The sequence below is a fragment of the Leptonychotes weddellii genome, chromosome 3 (genome assembly GCF_054177405.1).
Source record: "Leptonychotes weddellii isolate Sample4059 chromosome 3, ASM5417740v2, whole genome shotgun sequence".
Classification (NCBI taxonomy): Eukaryota; Metazoa; Chordata; class Mammalia; order Carnivora; family Phocidae; genus Leptonychotes; species Leptonychotes weddellii.
In genome coordinates this window covers 41,390,338-41,414,366 of record NC_138371.1, presented here as the reverse complement: position 1 = coordinate 41,414,366, position 24,029 = coordinate 41,390,338, and the positions used below count along the sequence as shown (strand labels likewise).

At 38.6% G+C, this 24,029-nt stretch overlaps 1 protein-coding gene across 1 annotated transcript in view; it reads left to right on the top strand.

The window, feature by feature from the left end:
* Nucleotides 1–13,449, top strand: part of COL3A1 (collagen type III alpha 1 chain) — a 39,086-nt gene extending 25,637 nt beyond the window's left edge. Inside the window, exons 30-51 of the mRNA XM_081813983.1 lie at nt 477–575; nt 663–770; nt 1,211–1,264; nt 1,668–1,721; nt 1,807–1,860; nt 2,579–2,632; nt 3,248–3,355; nt 3,810–3,863; nt 4,158–4,211; nt 4,399–4,560; nt 4,678–4,785; nt 5,813–5,920; nt 6,591–6,644; nt 6,733–6,840; nt 7,290–7,343; nt 7,712–7,819; nt 8,117–8,170; nt 8,265–8,372; nt 9,227–9,524; nt 10,575–10,762; nt 11,168–11,410; nt 12,358–13,449. Coding sequence (XP_081670109.1) covers nt 477–575; nt 663–770; nt 1,211–1,264; nt 1,668–1,721; nt 1,807–1,860; nt 2,579–2,632; nt 3,248–3,355; nt 3,810–3,863; nt 4,158–4,211; nt 4,399–4,560; nt 4,678–4,785; nt 5,813–5,920; nt 6,591–6,644; nt 6,733–6,840; nt 7,290–7,343; nt 7,712–7,819; nt 8,117–8,170; nt 8,265–8,372; nt 9,227–9,524; nt 10,575–10,762; nt 11,168–11,410; nt 12,358–12,504 — 2,379 coding nt within the window. The 3' untranslated portion in view covers nt 12,505–13,449. The remainder of the gene's footprint in view (nt 1–476; nt 576–662; nt 771–1,210; nt 1,265–1,667; nt 1,722–1,806; nt 1,861–2,578; nt 2,633–3,247; nt 3,356–3,809; nt 3,864–4,157; nt 4,212–4,398; nt 4,561–4,677; nt 4,786–5,812; nt 5,921–6,590; nt 6,645–6,732; nt 6,841–7,289; nt 7,344–7,711; nt 7,820–8,116; nt 8,171–8,264; nt 8,373–9,226; nt 9,525–10,574; nt 10,763–11,167; nt 11,411–12,357) is intronic.
* The last annotated feature ends 10,580 nt before the right edge of the window (nt 13,450–24,029 follow it).

Sequence of the window (24,029 nt, the reverse complement as noted above, 5' to 3'; positions counted from 1 at the left end):
GCAACTATTTGGTGAATACACTTAAGGTAACCCAAGACATTTTAGTAGATAAGATGTGCTTCATCTGGAAGATCACATCTTCTGACATGCAACAATACTACAGAAACAACTATGGGCCTGAGATTGCAAAAGACAAATCTTTCTAGGGCATTGATTCTGCATAGGAAAACTGTGTTGGTAGAAAAACTAAAAAAAAAAAAAGAAAAGAAAGAAAGCCCTCGTGAATAAAATAATAACAACAGTGTCAGAGGCAGCTCATCAGACCAGGTATCAGAGTTTCCTCCTTTACACTGACTCTTTTTCAGTTTCCATCTCACTCCGTTGATCAAATGTCTTTTATAACTACCATTTCCAAATTGTTCAAAAATATAAGTTCCCCCATTGACCTGCATCAAAATGAATACAACTTAGCGTGGTTTTGTTTTGTTTTCAGCCTTGGGTTGGCTAACAGGGCTATTCCATATTCCTACCCCCAGGGTGATTCGGGAGCCCCGGGTGAACGAGGACCTCCCGGAGCTGTGGGGCCCGCGGGACCGAGAGGTGGAGCCGGCCCCCCTGGTCCCGAAGGAGGAAAGGTAACTCCGCACGATTCAGTTCACCTAGATTTTACAAAATGCACTCCATTTCCTTCTGGAGGTTTACTATTTGTCCTTTAACTTCAGGGCGCTGCTGGACCCCCTGGGCCACCTGGGTCTGCTGGGACTCCTGGTCTGCAAGGGATGCCTGGGGAAAGAGGAGGTCCTGGAGGTCTCGGGCCAAAGGGTGACAAGGTACCAACTGCTGTGCTGTTCATTCTAGCATAAAACCAACTTCATAGGTTAAAGGCAAGAAGCGCTGATGCGGGGGCCTCTGGGTGGCTTAGTGGCTAAGCGTCTGCCTTCGGCTCAGGTCATGGTCCCAGGGTCCTGGGATCGAGCCCCGCATGGGGCTCCCCGCTCCGCGGGAAGCCTGCTTCTCCCTCTCCCACTCCCCCTGCTTGTGCTGCCCTCTCTCGCTGTGTCTCTCTCTGTCAAATAAATAAAAAACAAAAAAACGCGCTGCTTAATGTTACCATTTTACAGGAAGTGAAATTTGAGATGTATTGCTAGAGGAACTATTAATGAGAACATCTACTACCTACCCATCACAGCACATCTTGAGGGTTGCTCTTCTTCTTGGCAGTCTCACTGAGGATGCTTCTAATCTGATGACTCTGGCTTTTGTTTGACAGGGCGAACCAGGCAGCGCAGGGGTGGATGGTGCTCCAGGGAAAGACGGGCCGCGGGTGAGTTCCCACTGGGGAAAAACGGGACTTACCTCTCTGTGAGGTGGAAGAGTTCCTCATCTCAACTTCTATTGTTCTAAAAACTCATCATGATTACTTAGACCATGTTTTGCCATTTTCTGACCATTAAGAAGACCCAAATGACTTGTTAAAATTCCTGCTTTATATCTATCGTTACCTGATGGTTCAACAGTGATGTGAGCATAGAAAAAACCCTCAAAAAAAAAAAAGAAAAAGAAAAAGAAAAAAACCCTCAAAAGTATGATAAAGGTTACAAACTAAATTCATAATGAGTCACTAAAATCCAAGATAATCAATGCTATGTTTATATACTCTGTTTGATTAATAGGAAAGAGGATGCTTTTTATCTCTAAAATTAAAAATGCATTTCTATTTTCTTTAGGGTCCTACTGGTCCCATTGGTCCCCCTGGCCCAGCTGGTCAGCCTGGAGATAAGGTAACACTTAATATTACTTAGAAACAACAAGAAAATATCCCTCGTTTTTTGGATGCAGGGCAATATTTTTTTCCTCTTTTTTCAGGGTGAAGGTGGTGCCCCTGGACTTCCGGGTATAGCTGGTCCTCGTGGTGGCCCTGTAAGTGTTAAAGTCATCTTCAGTGTGCTTTTTAACGCCACCTGGGCAGCGGCTATCCCTGCTTCCTTGTTTAGCAATTCTGCCCCCCAGGCCCCAAGTCTCAATGGCAGGATGCCGTTTTCAGGAATCCTATGACATGCAAAGGAAGGTCAAAGTTCTTAAATCTAAAATTCACAAAAGACCCTTTTAAATCACGCCTTCTCCCCTAAATAATTCTGGAAAAAATTTTTAAAAGGCACAAATAATATACATTTATAAATAATATTTCTTAAACCTTCAGGATCTTTGCCTGAGGCACCTTCTAGATCTAAAATTTTCTACCTTCAGGGTTTGCAACTCAGGACAGATACATAATAAATGGTCCTACTTAATTAATTGATTGATTTCTCAATTAACCCTTTTAGTATATTTTTAAATGCTTACATTTTTTAGAAGTCATATGATTGCATGTGTTAAACACTTCAAAATTCTCAGATTTATTTTTCTTGTAAATAATATCACAATCAGAAGCAGAAAGAACCAAAGGTTCTGGTGTTGTCCACTCCTGATTTTGTTGAGAAGTGGAAGAGTCTTCACAAGTTTCACCGTGTTGGTTAGCTTTGCATACTTCCTGCCAAAAGAAAGATAAGATGATGTAGAGGATGATATATCATTGTCCCTGTGGGAAGGTGTCTTCACCGTGACCAACCGTGACCAATGAGAATGTTTTTCACTTCAGGGTGAGAGAGGCGAACACGGGCCTCCAGGACCTGCTGGCTTCCCTGGTGCTCCTGTAAGTATGAATACACAGCCCAGAAGCACTCTCTTGCTGAAAAACAGACGTTTGAATCCGGATTCTAGTCAAGCCTCAGCAGCTCATTCCCTATAGGGTGACTTTACCCACCCCTCCCTTTTTTTTCTGTTTTTTTGTTTTGTTGTGTTTTGTGTTTTGTTTTTTACTTCACTCTTACTCTTTAAAAGATGGAGATAAAAACACTTGACTTGCCTTTATGCTTCATTAATGAGACTCACATGATACCCTAGATTTTAAAACACTCTGAAAATTTAAAAAGTTATTCCATTGTAAGATGATACTAATTAAAAGTTGCTCTAGGCCTTATCTTTCTCCAGTGAATTTACTGGTGCTCATTTTCAAAGAACAATCCTTGGAGATGCTTTCTCCCTTAGGACAAATAACATCCATTTTAACATTTTCTTGATAGTTTTCTTTTATCATGAAAGCATTTTGATTCACTTTGGTTTAGCCTATCTTCAGAGAACCTCCTTTTCCAATTTTATTTCAACATCTTGCCACCTGAAGAATTCTATTTTCTGAAGAAAGAGTCTGATAGGCCAAGTGTATTGGGAAGGACGTCAGCTCACAGGTCGTTGTCATTTCTGAATGTAGGGACAGAATGGTGAGCCTGGTGCTAAAGGAGAAAGAGGTGCTCCTGGTGAGAAAGGTGAAGGAGGGCCCCCTGGCATCGCAGGACCCCCTGGGGGTGCTGGGCCTGCTGTGAGTATTCTCTTTCATTCAGTTTTCAAATGGAAAGCACTTTGGTGTATCCATAGTCCAAGACTTCATACTGAGAGAGCCTGTCAAGGTGACAAGAGTATCATCTTCCTAGGAGTACAGTTCTGACTTTGAAGCTTGGCTCTAATAGTCTAGATATGACCCCAATCAAGTTGTTCTAACCACTTCCTACCCAGAGTTACTGTTTTGTTGATTTTTGTTTGTTTGTTCATTTGTAGGTCTGTTGTAGTTTTTCTCCCCCAGTTTTATTAAGATACAATTGACATATAACGTTGTACAAGTTTAAGGTGTACGACATAACGATTTGATATATGTATATGTTGCAAAATGATTATCACAATAAGTAGAATTCCTGTTTTTCAAAGGCTGAATGCTTCTTTCAAATTTTGAGTGTGATGGAATTCTGATGAACCATTACTACCTCCATTCCATATAGGGTCCCCCTGGTCCCCAGGGCGTCAAAGGTGAACGCGGCAGTCCTGGTGGTCCTGTAAGTATTCACTCTCTTAACTAGTATTTTCTAAACTGTGATTCAAAAGCAGTAATTAATACCAATCTGTATAAAAACTGCCTTGAAATCACTAGATCCTGAAAGAGAGTATAAAAACTATAATCCCTTAATTATATGTTATATGTAAATTCTAAAAGGAAAAAAAAAAACAAACCATAAATGATCCCAGGGTAGAATGCAGATCACATTTCTTATCCTTTATATTTGTTTTTAGTAGTTTATTATTCATTCTGCTTCACTTTTGAAATTCAAAAATATATTATCATTTCCCAGGGTTCTGCTGGCTTCCCTGGTGCTCGTGGTCTTCCTGGTCCTCCTGGTAATAATGTAAGTATTTTTTCTAAAAATATTTTTTCTTTATTCCATAAAGAACATTCATATATGCATAGGAGGAGAAACTTACCCATTGCTACTTTTCTCTGTGATTAAATCCCATCTAAAATGCAGGTAAAAGAGGGAAGAAATATTCACTTTTCAGTATAAAACACTCCAATTTCAAAAAATGTCTTTGTAGGGTAACCCAGGCCCCCCGGGCCCCAGCGGTGCTCCAGGCAAGGACGGGGCCACCGGTCCACCTGGTAACAATGGTGCTCCCGGCAACCCTGGAGTGTCTGGACCTAAAGGTGATGCTGGCCAACCCGGCGAGAAGGGATCCCCCGGCTCCCAGGGCCCCCCGGTGAGTGGCTATGGTGCCCTATGGGTTGACAATACTCTTTTGTTTTGAATTATGAATTCCACAGAGGAAAACCTAATCACAGAGAGAAGAACTAAGGCTTTCTTATTTGTTCAACAGGGACCTCCAGGCCCACTGGGAAGTGTCGGGATTACCGGAGCCAGGGGTCTCGCGGGACCACCGGGCATCCCGGGTCCTAGGGGAAGCCCAGGCCCACAGGGTGTCAAGGTGAGTGTGGCCATCTTGCCCTGGACTCTGGTTTCCTCTGATAGCCTTCGGAGATCACTTAACCATAGCAAGCGTGTCATGAACAAATTTTCCTGTAAAAGATGCAAATTCTTGATATGTTCAGATTTTCAGGAAGCATGCATATTATCAAAAGGCTGCCGAACACAAAAACAATGCACATCATAGGGCAGCCTTGAACATAAACACTAAGAAATTGATAACACAGAAAATATCTTGCCACCTTAAGTACCTCCATTAGGAGATGTGTGAGCATTCTTTACTTTGTTGACTGTCAGTTTTGAAGAGGAAAATAGTCAGTTTATAGACCTGTGAAAGCCTTTAATTAATACCAGTTTTCCATCAACTCAATTTGTTTCACACTTCTAATTTTCTTTCCCTAATATTACTGTAACATCCTAGCATCTTATCCTTATTTGTCTTAAATATCCATTTACCAAAAGGGGTAATAAAATTCTGTATTATTAGGGCTCACATTTTGACACTTTGAGCACCTCTTTAAACAAAATGTCATATAATATTGTAATGAAATGAAGATATAACATTTAAGCATATTCAATTTATATGAACATATCTGGTAAATGTATATTTTTTAGATAGAGCCAGATGTCCAATATAAACTAATTCTGATGGTCGCCACAAACCTATAATTTCATGATGGTTAATCATTATTTTTTTCTCACAATGGCCATGTCTTATTTATATATCTCATATTAGAATGTATTCTAAATAATATAATCATTGTCATTACTTAGCTTTTTGGTATCCAGAGTCACTGGGAAAGTTGGAAAATATAAGAAACTTGCTCTTCCTCAAGGATAGGGATAGTTTTAGGAACAAATTCAATAGAATTTTTAATAAAACAAAGTTTTTCCTTGAAAAATAAGAACATCTCATAACATATTGATTGCTAAGATAAAATAAGTTAAAAAATAGTTTAAAAAATTTTTAAAGTTAAAAAAAGGTAAAATAAGTTAAAATAAAATGTCTTTTATTTCTTTATGCACAGGGTGAAAGTGGGAAACCAGGAGCTGCTGGTCACAATGGAGAACGCGGTCCTCCTGGACCCCAGGGTCTTCCTGGTCTGGCTGGTACAGCTGGTGAACCTGGAAGAGACGTAAGTACTAGTTCTTAGGAAATATCCAATTGTCCTGGTAGTGTTTGGTAACGTATTTAAGCAAGGGTCAAATTGTGCCTTAATGTCTAAGAGTGTAAATATTGTCACATGCCAAAGTTCTCCTTCTTTTTTTAATAAGATATCCCTTCTATTACAATTTAGAATAATCTTAAATGTTCATGTTCATTAATATTTACCCAATGAATGATCATTAATGGAGAAGAATATGAATGCTAGCTAAATAAAGACACAAGTTGGGGATGGGGAATGCCCCAATTTATAGCATTCCTCCTGCATGAAAATGTGCTGCATGTTATTTGTGATTAAGTCTTTTCTTAAATTGTAGATTTCTATTATCAGCTTAAATTACTGTTTCTTAAGCTTTTATTTGTTATCTCTTTCCAAAGGATTTTTTTAGATATTTTTCTTTCCTAATCACTTCTCCCTCTCTCACCTGTGAAATTTTAGTGCCATAGGTATACTGCTTATCTATTTAGGTATGACCCTTTAAAGGGCCACAGCTGTTGTAATATCTAAGATTTTTTTAGTCCTAAGAACCAATTTTTATCCTCTTTAGGATACTATTGCTACCATTGAGAATACATGGCTTAGCTTGTATTTGAATGGTTCGAAAGAGTTTGATTTCTTTTCTCCTTGTTTTTTTAATCAGGGAAACCCAGGATCGGATGGTCTTCCAGGCCGAGATGGAGCTCCCGGTGGCAAGGTATAATGAACATAGATGCAGTGGGTTTGTGTACTTAAAGTAATAACTGCTGATCATATTTATGTTGGATCTGTGAATTTGTTCTCAGGGTGATCGTGGAGAAAATGGTTCCCCTGGTGCCCCCGGTGCTCCTGGTCATCCAGGCCCCCCTGGTCCCATTGGTCCAGCTGGAAAGAGTGGTGACAGAGGAGAAACTGTGAGTTTTTCTTTGCTTACCTATTTTCCTCAGTAAAGGGATTAGTAGGTGGAAGATACGATGTCAGATCTGAGAACCAAATGATCTACTATCATTTCTTTTCGTTTTTATGCTACTCTTTCCTTAGGCAACTGGGGTAAAAAAGGTATCTGCTAAGTTTCTGGCAGTAGTTAATGAAGAATTCGTTACTAAATTCAAAGCAGCATTAATCAGTCTAAGTGTATATTCACTGGGTAAATGCAAGGCTGAATTAGCAAGACTCTCTCAGCTTTCCTGCTTAGACCCCTTGGTAAAGATATAAACAGAGAAAGCACTTTGAAGGAGAAAATGGCACCAACTTTTAATAATCGTGTGCATACTATTAGTCCATCACAGTGAAGTTAACTTCTAAATAAAACAAAGCTTTATCAATAAATAAACAATTCCCTGTGTGTCTGTTTTTATTTCAGGGCCCCGCTGGCCCTTCTGGTGCTCCGGGTCCTGCTGGTTCCCGAGGTCCTCCTGTGAGTTGTTTTTTAACTCATTCTAGAGTCTAAGAAATGTTCTACTTTCTGGCATGTTCAGGAAAAGGGGATGACAACATACACAACTATGGAACAGAATTTGAACTTTCTTTTGATGATACAGAAGGCAATTCAGGATCTAAAATTCCTTGGGGCCAAGGACCTTTGCAGCAACTACTGGGGTTTCGTGCACTTATCAGTCCAAAATCAAAACTACAAGAACAATCTTCAGTGTTGCATGTATGCAGTGTCCGTGGGATTTCTAGCTAATAGAATGTCATGGACTAGATTTAGTTGCTATCAATTTTATTTTGTTTTACCAATATGTATGTGTGTTTATGACCTTAATTTGAAATGTGTCTGTAAAGGGTCCCCAAGGTCCACGTGGTGACAAAGGTGAAACAGGTGAACGTGGTTCTAGTGGCATCAAAGGACATCGAGGATTCCCTGGTAATCCAGGTGCTCCGGGTTCTCCAGTAAGTGCATCCGCTTTGTTAGAAAACCCCCTTCGGTGCATGTTAAGTGATGAGCTAGGCAACTCTGGGAGACCAAAAGTAGAAAAGTGCTCATCTTTAAAAGTTTATGTTAAAAGAGATGAGACATGGATTCGAGGGCTTGGTTGAAATAGTAGTTGGCATGAGGCAATGGGGAGATTAAAAAAAAGGCAATCATATTCCATCATGACCCCCATGTTTCTTGATTTGATCTTGAATGTACAGTTTCCCAAATCTTTGAGAAGTCTTCCTTCATATTTACCCTTCTTTTCCTCTCAGGGTCCTGCTGGTCACCAAGGTGCCGTTGGTAGCCCAGGACCTGCAGGCCCGCGAGTAAGTGGCATAGAAAGATACTGGAAGATCCATATTTTTCAGATATTCTAGCAGGAAGATATCCTAGCATTGTGATATCATGATCATTTTTTAGGGACCTGTTGGACCCAGTGGGCCCCCAGGCAAAGATGGCACGAGCGGACATCCGGGTCCCATTGGACCGCCAGGGCCTCGAGGGAACAGAGGTGAAAGAGGGTCTGAGGTAAGACTGCACTCACAAATATCCGGGTTTAATCTGCTACAGTCTTCAGGTTTCAGAAATGCTTTGTAAGGTTTGGAAGCTAGATAGTGAGTTCAATACAATAGAAGCACCCAACTTAACTTAGAAAATCAACAATGACTTTTAGAGATTCTCTACCTTTTCGCCATCACACTATAACAACAAGAGAGGAAAAAAACAAAAACAAACCTTTTTTACCGTTTGATCAGAGAGCAGTCATTATCAGAACAAAGACAAAAGCCCAATTAGCCAAATGAACTCCGCAGGCATTGATCTCACGCTGGAGATCGCACAATTGTGACCATCGTAATGAATGGCAAGCACGTGGCCCATCTTCTCAAACAGCTTCCATGATTCCTGTTTTCCTACCAATGCCATCATTCCCAACACCTTCCTATCCCACGTCTTTGGCATAAACGGAATAAAAACCATTATCCCCTTGAGTTACAAATTTGATAACTGAACACAAATAGTAATCAGCCCAAAGACACAAAGTTAATGACAAATCTGGGATCAGAATCTAGGTTTCCTGATCAGATTCCCTCTGGCATGTCAGAGTTAGAAGTGTTTACATAATTTATTCAGAAGGAAACATGATGGGGTAAAATTTGTGCTCTCACTCCACTGGTTTGTACCCAGGGGAACACAATAAATTTCATGGCAACAAATTTATTATCATTGGTTATCATTTGACCACAAAACAACTCAAGTAAACCTTTCTTAAAATAATTATGTTGACATACTGGTTGTTTCTAATGCATTGTATTGACCCAGCAACATATTCTTTCAGCAAAGAGCAAGTACACCTCCATGATGCCTGTTCTTACCCATCCTAGGGCTCCCCAGGCCACCCAGGACAACCGGGCCCTCCTGGACCTCCTGGTGCTCCTGGTCCGTGCTGTGGTGGGGGGGCTGCTGCCATGGGTTCTCTCGGAGGGGCTGAAAAAGCTGGTGGTTTTGCCCCATATTATGGAGATGAACCGATGGATTTCAAAATCAACACCGAGGAGATTATGACTTCACTCAAATCGGTCAACGGACAACTAGAAAGCCTCCTCAGTCCTGATGGGTCCCGTAAACACCCTGCTCGGAACTGCCGAGACCTGAAATTTTGCCATCCTGAACTCAAGAGCGGTATGTGGGGAGTCTTTCAGGCTCATGGCAACAAGATTACAGAGAAAGCTGCTTAGATGAGAATTGGGGGAAGAGAAAAGTTTCACTGTGAATAGAAAATATTTTATAGCAGAAATAGTACTTAAAGAATGTTGGTTGAATTGAAACTGCTTGATACTTTCAGAAAGTATACACTGCAGGTATCCTTAAGATGGAACATAAATAATCCAAATATTCCAAATGTAGGAAAATTTCAAGGTAGTCTTGTAGAAATTTTAATATAAGTCATAGTTTGGGATGTTTCTGCATATCAGTCTAAAGTTGTTTGAGTGATAAAGCAACATAGATCACTGTGTTTTCAGGACAAAATTTATATAACTGGATACAGACATAATTTGCAACTTAACTTTTGCAATCTTTATTTAATGAGATTAATTTTTGCGATAAATCTAATTATTAGCTTTTTCATATTAAGAAACAGTTAAATGAAACATCCCAGACTTATATAAAATTAAATCAAATACCGTAATACTGTAAGATTTTACATATATTGGGTTAATTCTTTCTGAAAGGCAAAAATTATTTCAGGCTTTCAGATACCTTGACATGGAACATTGCCTTTGTTAGGAGTCATTTCTGAAAATTACTTAAGAAAGAGAACAACATCAGTCACAGGGACTTTGGGTTAAACTTACTGGCATAAATCTAGATTAGACAGAAAGCTTACATTATTTAGCAAAACCACATTAAACAGATAATCGTCTTAAAAAGAGGGAGAGATTTCAATCAATACAATACACCAATCAAAATGTCTTGGCTAAGTATATCATCATTGTTCCATATCAAGAAGCTATATTTTACTTCATGCTTTCTAATTATTATACCTAACGCTTTTTAATCTCCACAATTTCAATAAAAAGTTTCTGTATTATACTGTACTATAAAATACAAGTAAATTAACAAACAACATTATGAATGCTTTACCAGGTAAACAAACAAAATCATTCTGGCCGCAACTTCACTACTGGATTTTGTAACCGATTCCCATTATTCTCTTTTGTGACTATTCAGGAGAATATTGGGTTGACCCTAACCAAGGTTGCAAGTTGGACGCTATTAAAGTATTTTGCAATATGGAAACTGGGGAAACGTGCATAAATGCCAGTCCTTGGACTGTTCCACGTAAGAACTGGTGGACAGATTCTAGTGCTGAGAAGAAAAATGTTTGGTTTGGAGAATCTATGGATGGTGGTTTTCAGGTAATAATGGATATACCGTTTTTTAACCAAGTCATTCCTACTTACCTAACTTTTTTGATTCCTCCCAGTTTTTCATCACAATGCTGAATTAGTTAATAAATAGGAGAACCCAAATGGCTTAATATATTCAGGTGACTATCTTTATAACTTTTATACCTTCTCTCCCAAAGCTAAGTTAGATTGAATTATTTGTTGTATGCAACCACCTTTCTTTCAATTCTTAACACCTTTTCTACTCTAGCATTATATGTTACACATGCAATAAGAACATATTCACATATAAAATATTCATACATAAAATATATGGATAACCTGCGTTATAATGACCATACTATACTACATGAATCCTTAGGACATATGGTTGCAACAAAGATGTTTGATCACCTGTGTTTTTCCCCATCACAGTTTAGCTATGGCAATCCTGAACTTCCTGAAGATGTCCTCGATGTCCAGCTGGCCTTCCTCCGACTTCTCTCCAGCCGGGCCTCCCAGAACATCACGTATCACTGCAAGAATAGCATTGCATACATGGATCATGCCAGTGGGAATGTAAAGAAAGCCTTGAGGCTGATGGGCTCAAATGAAGGTGAATTCAAGGCTGAAGGAAATAGCAAATTCACATACACAGTCCTGGAGGATGGTTGCACTGTAAGTAATAACATTTTTAAAGGCATGGACCATAATGATCTTAGCATTTCTAGTTTAATCATGCTATTTTGAAAAGAAAAAAAAATAATGAGGGTGAACAAAAGTTAACATTTGGTGTGAGTTATGTAGGATCTACTGGTTCATTGCAGGGAATATTAAATACCACGCACAAAAATATATATCTTCCCAACCTCCAGGTGAAACGAGTTGAAATGAAATAAGTAGAAATTTAAATTCATAATATAAACTTCTGGGTGGTTACTATACATTCTCCATAATAGCTATCATATGGACTCAATCTAAAATCTCTGCTTTCTCTTTAATTTTAAAGGTTAGCTTTAAATCTTTTCTTTGTTATTATCATTTATAAGCAAAGGGAGAATTCACTTCTAATACTAGCAAATTCCATCATGAGAGACTTATTCACTTTTTAGTAAACCAACCATATACCTGGTAGCAGTGACCAGACAGAACCAGACCTCCTGAAAATGGGCTGGCTATTGGCAATCTCTACTGAATGTACCTTAAAGCTCCATAATGCTTTTGGTTAACAGTATGGTTTATTAGGGTGCCTGGGTGGCTCAATCGGTTAAGCGTCCAACTTTTGATTTCTGCTTAGGTCATGATCTCAGGGTTGTGAGATCAAGCCCCATGTGGGGCTCCGCACTGGGGTAGAGCCTGCTTGAGATTCTCTCTCCCTCTCACACGACCCCTGCCCCCTCATGTGCACATGCTTTCTCTCTCAATCTCTAAAAAAGCCCAATATGGTTTATTATCTGGGATGATTATAACTTTAAAATGGAGGAGGTCTCATATGCATGGAAGATAGCATGGCAGGTTGGCAACACCCTTAGGGCACACTATGTTTTTAAACTTGGTCAGTCAGAGGAAGTGTCTAAGTAATTGTAATGTCATGATAGCTCACATTTTTTTCCTCTTTTTTACAGAAACACACTGGGGAATGGGGCAAAACAGTCTTCGAATATCGAACGCGCAAGGCCGTGAGACTACCTATTGTAGATATTGCACCCTATGATATTGGTGGTCCTGATCAAGAATTTGGTGTGGACATTGGCCCTGTTTGCTTTTTATAAATCAAACTCTATCTGAAACCCCAGCAAAAAATTTCACACTCCATATGTGTTCCTCTCATTCTAACCTTGTCAACCAGTACAAGTGACCAACTCAATTCCAGTTATTTATTTCCAAAAGTTTTGGAAAAAGTATAATTTGGCAAAAAAGGATTTTTTTTTTGCTGTTACACCAAATACAGTTCAAATGCTTTTTGTTCTATTTTTTTACCAATTCCAATTTCAAAATGTCTCAATGGTGCTATAATAAATAAACTTCAACACTCTTACAATAACACTGTGTTATATTCTTTGAATCCTATCCCATTTGCAGAGCAATGACTAGGCTTACCATTAAAAGATAATCTTTCTTTCTGAAATAGTCAACATGAAATTAGAAAAGACCTCCCTGTTTCAACTACCTCAACCTGGTCAGAAATACAGATGAATTCTAGAAGTCCCGGAAGATGAAAAAATTTATATAATTGAACAATAATTTCCTAAAATATTGGTAAAAAGTATAGTACAAGAATTTGAAGAAACATTTTAAAATCTACAATTATTTTGATCTTGGATATCAACTGCTTTTAAAGGTGCTTTTCTCTTTTCTTGTCACTGCTGAAATTATCAAGATTACCGATATTTGGGAAGGCTTTAAAGACACATGTTATGGTGCTAATGTATTTTCACTTTAAAAACTCTAGGTCAGAATTGTTGCCTTATATTCAAAACATAAATGCACACCATCTGTACATGTCTCCTATCAAAAAAATTTATTGGTGTGTCACTTCGGGGAACTCTCTCCCTTGATCCTGTAAAAGTCAACAACAACAAAAAACAAATAATGGGTCTTCTTTTGTCACAGTTACACAGAGAATGTGTTGAAATTTAACTTTGTGAGCTTGTATGTGGTTGTTGATCTTTTTTTTTTTCCTACAGACACCCATAATAAAATATCATAATAAAACATTCCTGGTTTCTGTCACTTTTAATAGATACAAGAAATGCATGTGTACACTCTAGAACTCTGGTGATCTTCTTGAAAAAAACATATTGAATTCTAACTGTCTAGCTTAATAATGCAATGACCTCAAGAATATGAGATAATAAGCTATGTTCAGAAGAGAGATAATGCTCAATGGGGAATCTTGAGGATTTTTAGATCATATTCAGTGAAAACTGAGGGCGTGCTCTTTGAGTCAATCCCTGGAAATAATAACATAGTAAATTCAGTTGTCCCCAAAAGGGAAGGAATCAGGGAGGAAGATGCCAGTAATTTATTGGAAGTAAGGAGGGTCTGGCAAAACAATTAAGAATAATTCAAGTCGAGGCTTTTCTACCACTGCTACACACTGTCTCATTGCCCTCTTGGCCCTTTTCCACCTTCAAATTCTTATTCTTTTAGTTACTGTAAGTATGGTCTTGCACATCTGACTTTATAGTTTGAAGTTTGCTTACTCTGTATGGTTTATAACAATACTACTACTTTCCAAAATAAAAATTCTATCAGCCAAATGTCACGTCAAGACGTTCACTTACCCTCCATGTTAGAGGAAACCAGTGTTAACAGCTTCTTGTGCATCTTTCCAGAAATATTATATATACACATACACACATACAGAGATATGGAGAGACAGAGATAGAGAGACAGAAAGAAAGCAAGCCAATTTGCATTACGCCTTAAAATTAAATTACTTGGAGTTTTAAATTTAGGCATCTTCAAAGCCAGAAGTATTTTGGCCAAGTCTTCCCCACATTGCATCACACTGACAGTGGCTCTCCTGTCTCCCTCTTTCATTTATAAGGACCTTTATAATTACACTGGGTGCAACCGGACAATTTAGGATAATCTCCTCATCTCAAGGTCATTTGATGACCAACCTTAATTCTGTCTGCAACCTTTTACCCAAAATAGCATCTAGTGTCCCGTTTTATGATGATTTCACCAGGCTGCTTTTGGGGTATGATTTTGAATATGGCTCTGAAAGTGAGCCTTCTCTTCATATATGTTTATTGTATGAGCCTGGGTTCTATAGCTTTCTCTGAATTTCCCTGAAATTTAGACAAAATCTATAAATTACATTTCTACTTAAAACAGCCAATGTTCATTTAGGTGGTTTGTAACAAAGAATCCCGACTAGGCCAGCAACTGATAATAGCAGTAACGGCAGTGAGCAGAAATTCAGGAAAATGGAAAAACTCTGGGATCAAATATTATACTGGTTAGGGGTAAGCATAGGAAAATCCAATTTGCATTCAGAGATGAGAACTTGTCAGTCTGTGGAGATAGGGCTCACATCTGTGGTTGCCTGGAATGATTTGCAATGTGAAGCTAAGGCTGAAGAGGGTGAGTGACCTCTGCTATGCAACAGGATATTTAAATTTCATGAGAAATTGCAGGACAGCATGCAGGTGTGTCTGCTTTATTGCTGAGCCACAGGAAGAGAATGACAAGTTCAGATCCGTATCTTCTTGGCTCAACGTGCAGAAGGAAAGCTATGGCCTTTCCCTGACTGTGCTAAAATAAATATATTAACATGAAAAAACATATTTTAGAACTCATCTCTTTGCAAAGGTTTGAGATAACCAAAGAGCAAATATAAATCTTAATTTATTGCAGATCAGCAAACTTCAACATAAACCTAAATGGGTTTTCGAATTCTTTGTTTGATTGGTACATAACTAGGAAGTAATAGGACCCCAGAAATTTGCATGGGGTTTTTGAAAGAATTCTCTTCAAATATTCCTCTTTCACATTAAATTACTCTAGCCATTTAAAATAGGACCCTTTATTTCCTGCCTGCTGATATTTCTGCCTTTCTTGAAATGCAAGATGCCTGCAAGAAAAGACTAATTCTCCTCATACTTCACTCCCACCACTGCTTATTGTCTCCAGATTTATAACTAGAGTCAGATCCCAGAATGCATTGTGTAACAATTAAGAAGTCAATCTCAGAAGGAGGCTTACACTTAAAAAGAATGAAAAAATTTCATTAAATAGTATTTTCTAAAATCTGGGCAATATGTGTGGAAGAATTGTGCAATTCAGGTTAGACAAAATTCACCAATATGTGAATGTTAATAGAAAATTCTAGAAAGGCTATATTATTAACATGGTTGGTTGACTGAACCAGGCCTCAGAGGCAGCGCAAATTAAATGAACAAATGATTTGAGACATTGCAAACATCCTGCCAGATAGAGAATTAAAGAAGAATTAAGATAGAAAAGTTGGAATGGCTTATCCTATGTGAGACATAACTTACCTTCTAACTATATTCTTAGGATGGAACACCAAGGTCTTAAGAAATACATAGTGAGATGTTGCCAGACCTTTGAAAACTTCCTTGGAAGTGTGTCTTTAGTCTAGAGATGGAAGTAGAAAAAAACCAGCTGAAATAAGCTTCTTGGTTTCATTGGAGATGACAGGAGTGGACAGAAGCCAAAAAGCATCTCTAGATCACTAGAAACAAAGTGAGAATAACTATAAGACACAACAGGGCTAGAATGGTTTTTAAAAAAAAAGGCCTAACTCAGAAATATCATATCTTTGGTGGTGGCTAATTAAGAAAGGGTCTACTATTTGGGTCCTGCTAGATGGGCTGACTGTAACAGCTGTACTTAGTTTTTCATAAACAATAATGACAAACAATTCTAGTGCTGGTAGAAAGAGAGCTTGGTTGAACAATCATACAGGATATGACTTTCCCCCCAGTTTCCAGACTATGAGACAGTTCATAGATCCTATACTCTGAATGAAGTTCAGAGCTTTGGAGGAAGTCTCCTACAGTAACAACATAACTGATGAGCCAAGCATTATTATTAATATGACCAAGCATTGTTCTAGTCACCTTAAACTTATTAATCCTATGAGGTACTATTATCTTCATTTCACCAAACAAACAAACAAATTATGAAAGACTAGGTAAATTGCCAAAGGTCACCTAGCTAGTAAGAAGTTAACATTTGGGGTTAAGATTTTAACCCAAACAATCTGAATTTAGAGCTGATACTTTAAGCCATGACAGCAAACAGTCTAAAAGTTACCATGTTAAGGATACATCCTCTTGCCAGTCATTAGAGTGTCATTAGTATCCCTAATATCTCCCCTGGACAATCTCAGCTATATCCAAAACTTCAGTCAACACTTTCACTGAGGATAACTCACAAATTTACATCTGTACTTTGTAGAACAAATGAACCATGTTTTCAATGGCCTAACTGAGACCCCCACTAAAATGTCTAAATGTCTTTCATGAAGCAAGCAATATGGAGATCTTGAAGAAGATCATACCAGACAGAGGGAAGAGCAATTGCAGAGGTATTGAGAGAGGGGTGTTCTTGGTGTGTTCAAGGAAGAACAAAGGGAGACTGATTGGAGCAGTTAGCATGTGGGAGAGTAGTACAAGAAAAGACCACCAAAAGAGACAGGGGGATAGATTGTATGGAGTCTTAGAGGAAGGGTGATCTTTGGTCTAGCTTTGCCTGGGAGAGCACTATTTATGGGTACTTTCTTGATGTCTCATGACATTCAGCATTTTAGAACTCTCTAAATATTCTGATTTTATGATATTAAATGGCCACCTGACTTTTATTTGGTCACTGTGAAGATCTTGGCCTTTGCTCTCAGTGAGATGAGAAGTCATTGAGCAAATGGACAGCATGATCTGGCTTAGAGTTTTAGAGTGTTGCTGTGGTTGCTCTTTTGAGATAATAGTGTAGCTTCCACCAGGATGGTAATAGTGGAAGTGATGAAAAGTAGTTGGGTTCTAGATAGATGTTGAATATAGAGGCAACAGGAATTGCTAATAATGTGGATGTGTGGTCTAAGAGAAAGGGAGATGTCAAGCATGAATCCAAAGCTTTCAGCCTGAGTAACTGGAAGAAAAGAGTTGGCAATATCTGAGATGGAGGAGACTGTCAAGGTTAAAGATTTTGAGGTGTTCAAGATTTCAGGCTGGGAAGGTTACATTGGGGATGCCTCGCAGTCACCTAAGTAGACTTGCTGAGATGGTGGTTAGACAAATCTAGAGGTCAGAGGAGAGATCCAGGCTAGAGAAACACACTTACGAGTTTCCGCATAGGCATGGCTTCTACATCCATGGAAGCAGATGCAATCATCAAGTAAGTGAGTGTAGAAAGAAAGGAGAAAGGGAAGAAGGACTGAACTCTGGGGTAGTCCAATATTTATAAGTTGGAGAAATGAAGAGGAAACAGCAAAGAAGATGGAGATGTAATGAAAGGAAACCAGAAAAGTACAATGACCCGGACAGCAAGTAGGAAAAAAGTTTGTTGTCTCAACGTTAAATTCATAGCATATTACAAGGATAGGTAAGCTTAGAGTTGATGTATTCCAAGGCCGCTAATCACAGATTTTAAAAAGTGAGATCAAGTGAGGTTATATCAGTTTTCCAATGTCCTATAAACTACAGACAGTGATGTGATGCAATCCCCCAACTTATATTACCACTTTAAAGCCATATTATCACTTAATTATCTCTTACTTGTTAAAAGATTGAATACAACTCTCTTTACCTTCAATCTGGCATTTGACAACAATTATTTCACTTCCTTGTTTTATTTTTTTATTATTTATTTATTTATTTTTTAAGACTTTATTTATTTATTTGACAAAGAAAGACACAGCAAGAGAGGGAACACAAGCAGGGGGAGTGGGAGAGGAAGAAGCAGGCTTCCCACTGAGCAGGGAGCCCGATGTGGGGCTCGATCCCAGGACCCTGGGATCATGACCTGAGCTGAAGGCAGACGCTTAACGACTGAGCCACCCAGGTGCCCACACTTCCTTGTTTTAAATAAAATTTATTTTATAAGTCTTGAGAATGAAATTTATACAGACATTATAACATATTTGGAAAATGCAGACAAGTAAGAAGGAAAATTGATTAACCTTGTCCCATATCAGTGGACACTTCCTTATTCTATGTATATTCTAACATAATTGGGACAATACTACATACGCAATTTTGTATGCCACTTATTTCATTTAATGGGATACCGCTTTATTTAAATTTTTTTAAATTTTGGTAATAATTGGGAAAAACACAGAAGAAGCTATTTTTTAAAAGTAATGGCTATGAAGTTAGAAATCACACTAAAATATCCTTTCTTCTGTCTAGTTTATATTAAAATTTTACTTGTCTGGGTTCTATCTTAGAGAAATGTGCTTATTTTTAAAAGTGAGTCAGAAACTGTGAAAAATATTTTCCTTTCAGACGTAATTCTCCATTGAGTCATAACTCACTAAGTGAGCTTAATAGAATATTAGTGAAACATTCTATATGACAGTGCACAGATGAAAGCTCTCACCAAATCTTTGTGTTCCCCAATCTGCCACATTATAGTTTTCACAGATCTTATAAAGAATCACTTGCTGAGTTCATGCCACAAAGAAAAAAAATGATATCATCTGTGGCCAATATTTTTTAAACAAATTCTTCTCTGATGATAATTTTTCTCCTCTTTTTCTTCTCATCTCTTTAAACATTGACCAAAGACATTTTTCCTTTTAAAAATCCTTCGTGTTTTACTAAGATTCACAGAATTACTTGGCATTTTTCAATCATATCTGATATGATTCTTATTAACAGAAGTCAGGCTACCCTTTGTGGTCCATAAAATTTATAAATGGGAATTACTATATTTCATACAGTTTAATGATGATGTGAAAACAAGGATATGCTCATTGCAATGTTGAAAATGAGACGTTTCATAATTAAATAGGTGGGAGAAAAAAAAAAGATTTAAGCTCTGTCTTAGATTGGGTCCTCTGGAAACAGACTGCAAGGTAGCAACTTGTGAGCAGAAGATTCATTAAGGAGTCATTTCAGAAAATACAGAAAGGCAGGTTTGGACTGAAGGAGAAGATGACCCACATGCAATTGACACCGAGGTCTCATACAATCCTATAACAAGTTCTGGAACTGAGATGACCTTTCTGAGTTGTTACAATTCACAGTAAGGGGGATGGATCTGTGCATCCTTGACTCAAGGCAGTCACTGACTAGACCAGAATGTGCAAGAGGTGGGAGGTATGTTCAATAAGGCAGTCTTGGTGACTAAAAGCAATTCTCAATGAGGGGAATGGTGGTGAATCTTCAATAACAGGCATTCCGAGGGGCTGTCAATGCTTTGGCTTTGAAGAGAAAATCTGAGTGGAACAACATACTATCTACTATAACCCCTACTCTCTGCTCAGTGCTCTACTAAACACTATAGGGGGATATAATATATAATTGCTCCTCCTTAGAAATGTGTTGTCTATCAAGAATTGGTAAGTTGAACCCATATGAAATGGTACAAAAGCATTCAAGATGGTTAGCAATTAAGTGCCAAATGGTGCTGGACCAACCAAGGAGATACAGATACTACATCAGAAAAAAAGAAATGGCCAATGATGATTATATTGTCAGGACAGTCTTTAAGAAGATAAAACTTGAGCTGTGGAATGAAGGAGTATGATTTGGGCAAATGGTGGAGAAAAGGAAAGCCATTTCAGACTAAGAAACAAAAGAAGAGAAATAGAAGCAAGAATGATTATTCTATGCTCGTGGAATAGTGAAGAATCCAGGCTACCTAAATGCATTCATTTCAATTCAGTGACGTTATTGAGCAATTATTAAATGCAAGGCCCAGAACCAAGTGCTCAAGAAGATTCAAGGAGAATGAGATACCATGCAATTTAGAAAATAACATGTCATGGGACTCAACATGATAACTTGTATTAGAGAGATATGAGGTACTAGAAAGACACAAGGAAGGAACAATCATGTCCACTTAAAAGGCTATATGCAGAGAGTGGCCTTTGAGGCAGACTTTAAGTAACAACATTTTCAAGGAGAAAGAGAAAGGAGGTTCACAGAAAATACTGTAAAGAAAGAGGTGCAGAGTTATGAAATATATCTGGTGTTTAAATTAGCCCAGTTTCAGATGGAGCATAGGTTTCACCGGTGGTGTAATAAGACAAGGCTAGAAGTATAGTCTGGCCCAAAGAGCTTACAATAGTAAGGTGACAGGGTTTTTTTTGTTTTTGTTTTTGATCTAATTCTTAATGTAGAGCCATTTAAAGGTTTTAATTATTGGAAGATTCTTGCTTGAGGAGAGTCCAAGGTCGAGGAAAGTGTGGGGAGACAAGATCAGATTAACAGGCAGTGAAGACGTATCTATTGTGAAGAAGGAAGAATGAATCACCATTTTAGGGAGGAAGTGGATAAGACGAAAAAAACTTGACAAAAAAATCAGGGCACTTTTCTTCCCCCAAAGACTAGACTAAGGAGTCACAGAGTGTAGACGTCCTTCCTGGGAAAATTAGGTTAAGAGGGGAAAATGGGGTCAGCAAAAGGAGGACATCAAGAGTCACGCAGGAGCTGTTTCTGTTTAAAAAAGGAGGACTACGTGGAAAGTTACACAACTCCAGTCTTAACAGCTTTCTACGTGGCGGTTCAACACAACAGTGATTCACTTGGAAGAGCGGTTGAACATGATAAAATGTGTGACTGATTGCAGAATACGAGGTCAGGGGCGGCTAAGCAGATTTGGAAATTACCCTTCTACAGATGGTGGATGAAATCATCTGGCTCCAGATGAAATCATGAGGGAGCAAAACTTCCAAAGGAAAGAGGGAAAAGGCCAGCGTGGTGTTTGTGTGGTGGGAGGGAGGCTGTGGAGGGAGCAACGGCAAGAGTCTCATTTGGCATCCTGTAGCTTTTAATGGCTGAAGAAAGGAGGGTTTAATTTTGAGGGCTGGATTGTGATGAAGTCAAGGGCTATGAGCACAGAGAGGAAACTGAACAGAAGGAAGGTATCATTAATGCTCTTGACAAAAATGATTCGGGCCTGATTTTCAAATTTTGTCTTGAATTTAAACCACCTGGAGACTGTTCTCTGTGGAGGCGGCAAGAGCACAGATTTGAAGGGATGCAGGCATCCCCTGCCTGGGAGAACCCACAGAGCAGAGAGCACAGCATCCTGCGGGGAAACATGTCAGACGTCCCGGAGGGTGGGGGTGAGAAGGGACTGCAGTGCCTCTTCCTTATCTGAATCTTTAGGGCTTGCGTTTTGACTACAGATGTGTTCCTTTCCTGTTATGTTATTCTCATTAAAGTGGCTAATAATTGTGATCATTCTGTATCTCCAGCTGCCTTTCATTGTATAGCTTATTACCGTTTCAACTGCTGGGAAAACTGTTCACACTGACATTACAGTTCTACCTTCCTCTGTTGATTACCATCGAAGCCACCTGATTTACTTCACATACGTACAGACCAATCTCTTATAATACTGAGGGCATTTAACCATCCTTGCTTATGTGCATAGGCTTTTGGTATGCACTCCCTAAATTGTGGTAAATCATATTCTTTGATAAAAATAAATGCAATTCGGGTTTTTGAGTTTTTTAACTTGTAAGATAGTCACATGGTAAGGCTTTAATGTGCATTGCATATCATTTGAGGTGTTTCTTGATGGCAGCAAAATAAAATCCAGCAGAGAATTATAAGCATAAATTGTATAGAATTATGCTGAATTAGTGCAATTTCATCTTTAGGGCTTCTTTTTTAAAAAGATTTTATTTATTTATTTATTTATTTGAGAGAGAGAGAGGAGCAGAGGGAGAGGGATAAGCAGACTCTGCTGAGCGAGGAGCCCAGTGTGGGGTTTGATCTTACAACCCTGAGATCAGGACCTGAGCCAAATCAAGAGTCCAATGCTTAACTGACTGAGCCACTCAGGCACCCTTTTAGGGCTTCTTATTATAATAATCTCACTGGTGTCTTTGCCTAGATTGATTTTTCAACCAGAATTTTCATCTTCATGTTTTTTTCTATTTGTCTCCTTGATTTTAGTCATGAAAGTGTAAAGATGAGAACAAGAATGCAGGACAGCATCAGAGGTGGCTTTCAGTTCTCTTTCCAAAGTTTGTGGTTACCTTTAACAACTAAGGTTCAGGATTCTGTAATTGAGAAGTAATACTCCTAGTAATAGGAATATAACTTTTCTTTTTCTTTTTTTTCACCCTTAAACATCAGTGCTCCTGGTGATCTGTCCTAGCTCACTGCTCTCCTTTTAATTCCTTCTTGAGAGATCGCATTCCCACTTGAAGCTCTAACAGCTCCTCCATGGGATGGCTAGAATGTCTTTAAGTATAACCCCAACCTGTGTCCAGCTGGATGCTCCACAGGGACTTTCCATATGTCTTCAGCCTCTCCCCAGTTCTGCTCCCCATTTTAGGAAATGCCACCATCTTCCATCCAGCTACCCAAGCCAGAAACGAGAATTATTTGAAATTGTTTGCTGCCTCACCCCCTCTTTTTCGTCATATTCTGTTGATTCTATTTCTTAAGCATCTCCCCAATCCATCCCTCTTTCTCCATCCTCAATAGCCTGGACTTCTTATTCCTTGTTTCTTTTTCTCCAATATTGCTATAACTAATCTATTTTCAGTCACACTCACTTAAAAATTCTGTCAAGGTGATGTTTCTAATATGCAAATCACAATACGTGTCTTACTTGCTTAAAACACTTCACTCAGTATTTTGCAGTAAGAGTTCTATCTATATTTTGGATGGTCCTGATTTTGTTCAAAGGGATTAGCCCTGCATGCAAAATATTTAGCATCTTTGGCCTATCCATGAAACGCCTAGATTATTTCCCAGTTTTTATGCTAACCACAAACACCCTCCTCACATATTTCTGAGGGCCCTCTAGAGGGTATGGTTAAACTCTCAGCTGAAAACCGAAAATTTCCTAAAAGAAAGTCCTCCAGAATAATTTTCAATCTCTTTCGCTTGACATACAAGTCCCTTCCTGACGCCTCTTTCTGCTTCTTTTATTTACTTCCCTGTAATGCCCTGCATTTAGTCCTAGTGCCCTGACTTCTCACTTGGGGTTCCCCAAACAAACCACATCTTTTAAGAGCTCCATGCCTTGATCTACGTCATTCTTTATGTCTGGTCCCTTGCTCAAGACACTATTTTCATCGTTCAAGCCTCAGGTATTCTTCTTTGCTTCCCCTCCTTTCCAAATCCCAGTCTAGTTCAGATGGCTCAGTCCTGTGGTTCCACTGTGAATACTTCGTTAAAATCAGTTATCACCACATATTTATTCAATTCAGTTGGTGTGTTGTTCTGTTTTACCCACTAAATGGTAAATATACAAGAGTGGCTTCCTGTTGATTGGATAATCATTTTACATTCCAAATAAAAAATGCCAATATTCTTACATGAAATACACATGCAAATCAAGCACCCACACCTGATTCCTAGGCTATAGTCTAAATCAATCTGCCACCATTGTGAAATCGGTTTTGTCATGTGTTTTTAAGTTCCACTCTGTTTAATATCTGTTCTTGTAATTTTTACAAATGATATTTTCAGTTACTTGTCATCCTGTAAAATTAATGGTCCTGGAATATACCCCATTGTATCCTGCTCTTTCTCTTTCCCACAGCTCACATCTGGTCACAGCCCCTTCTCATACTAATAGGAATCTGAATAAACCAATTTGAGAAAATGACTTTAACTATACCTTCCACATG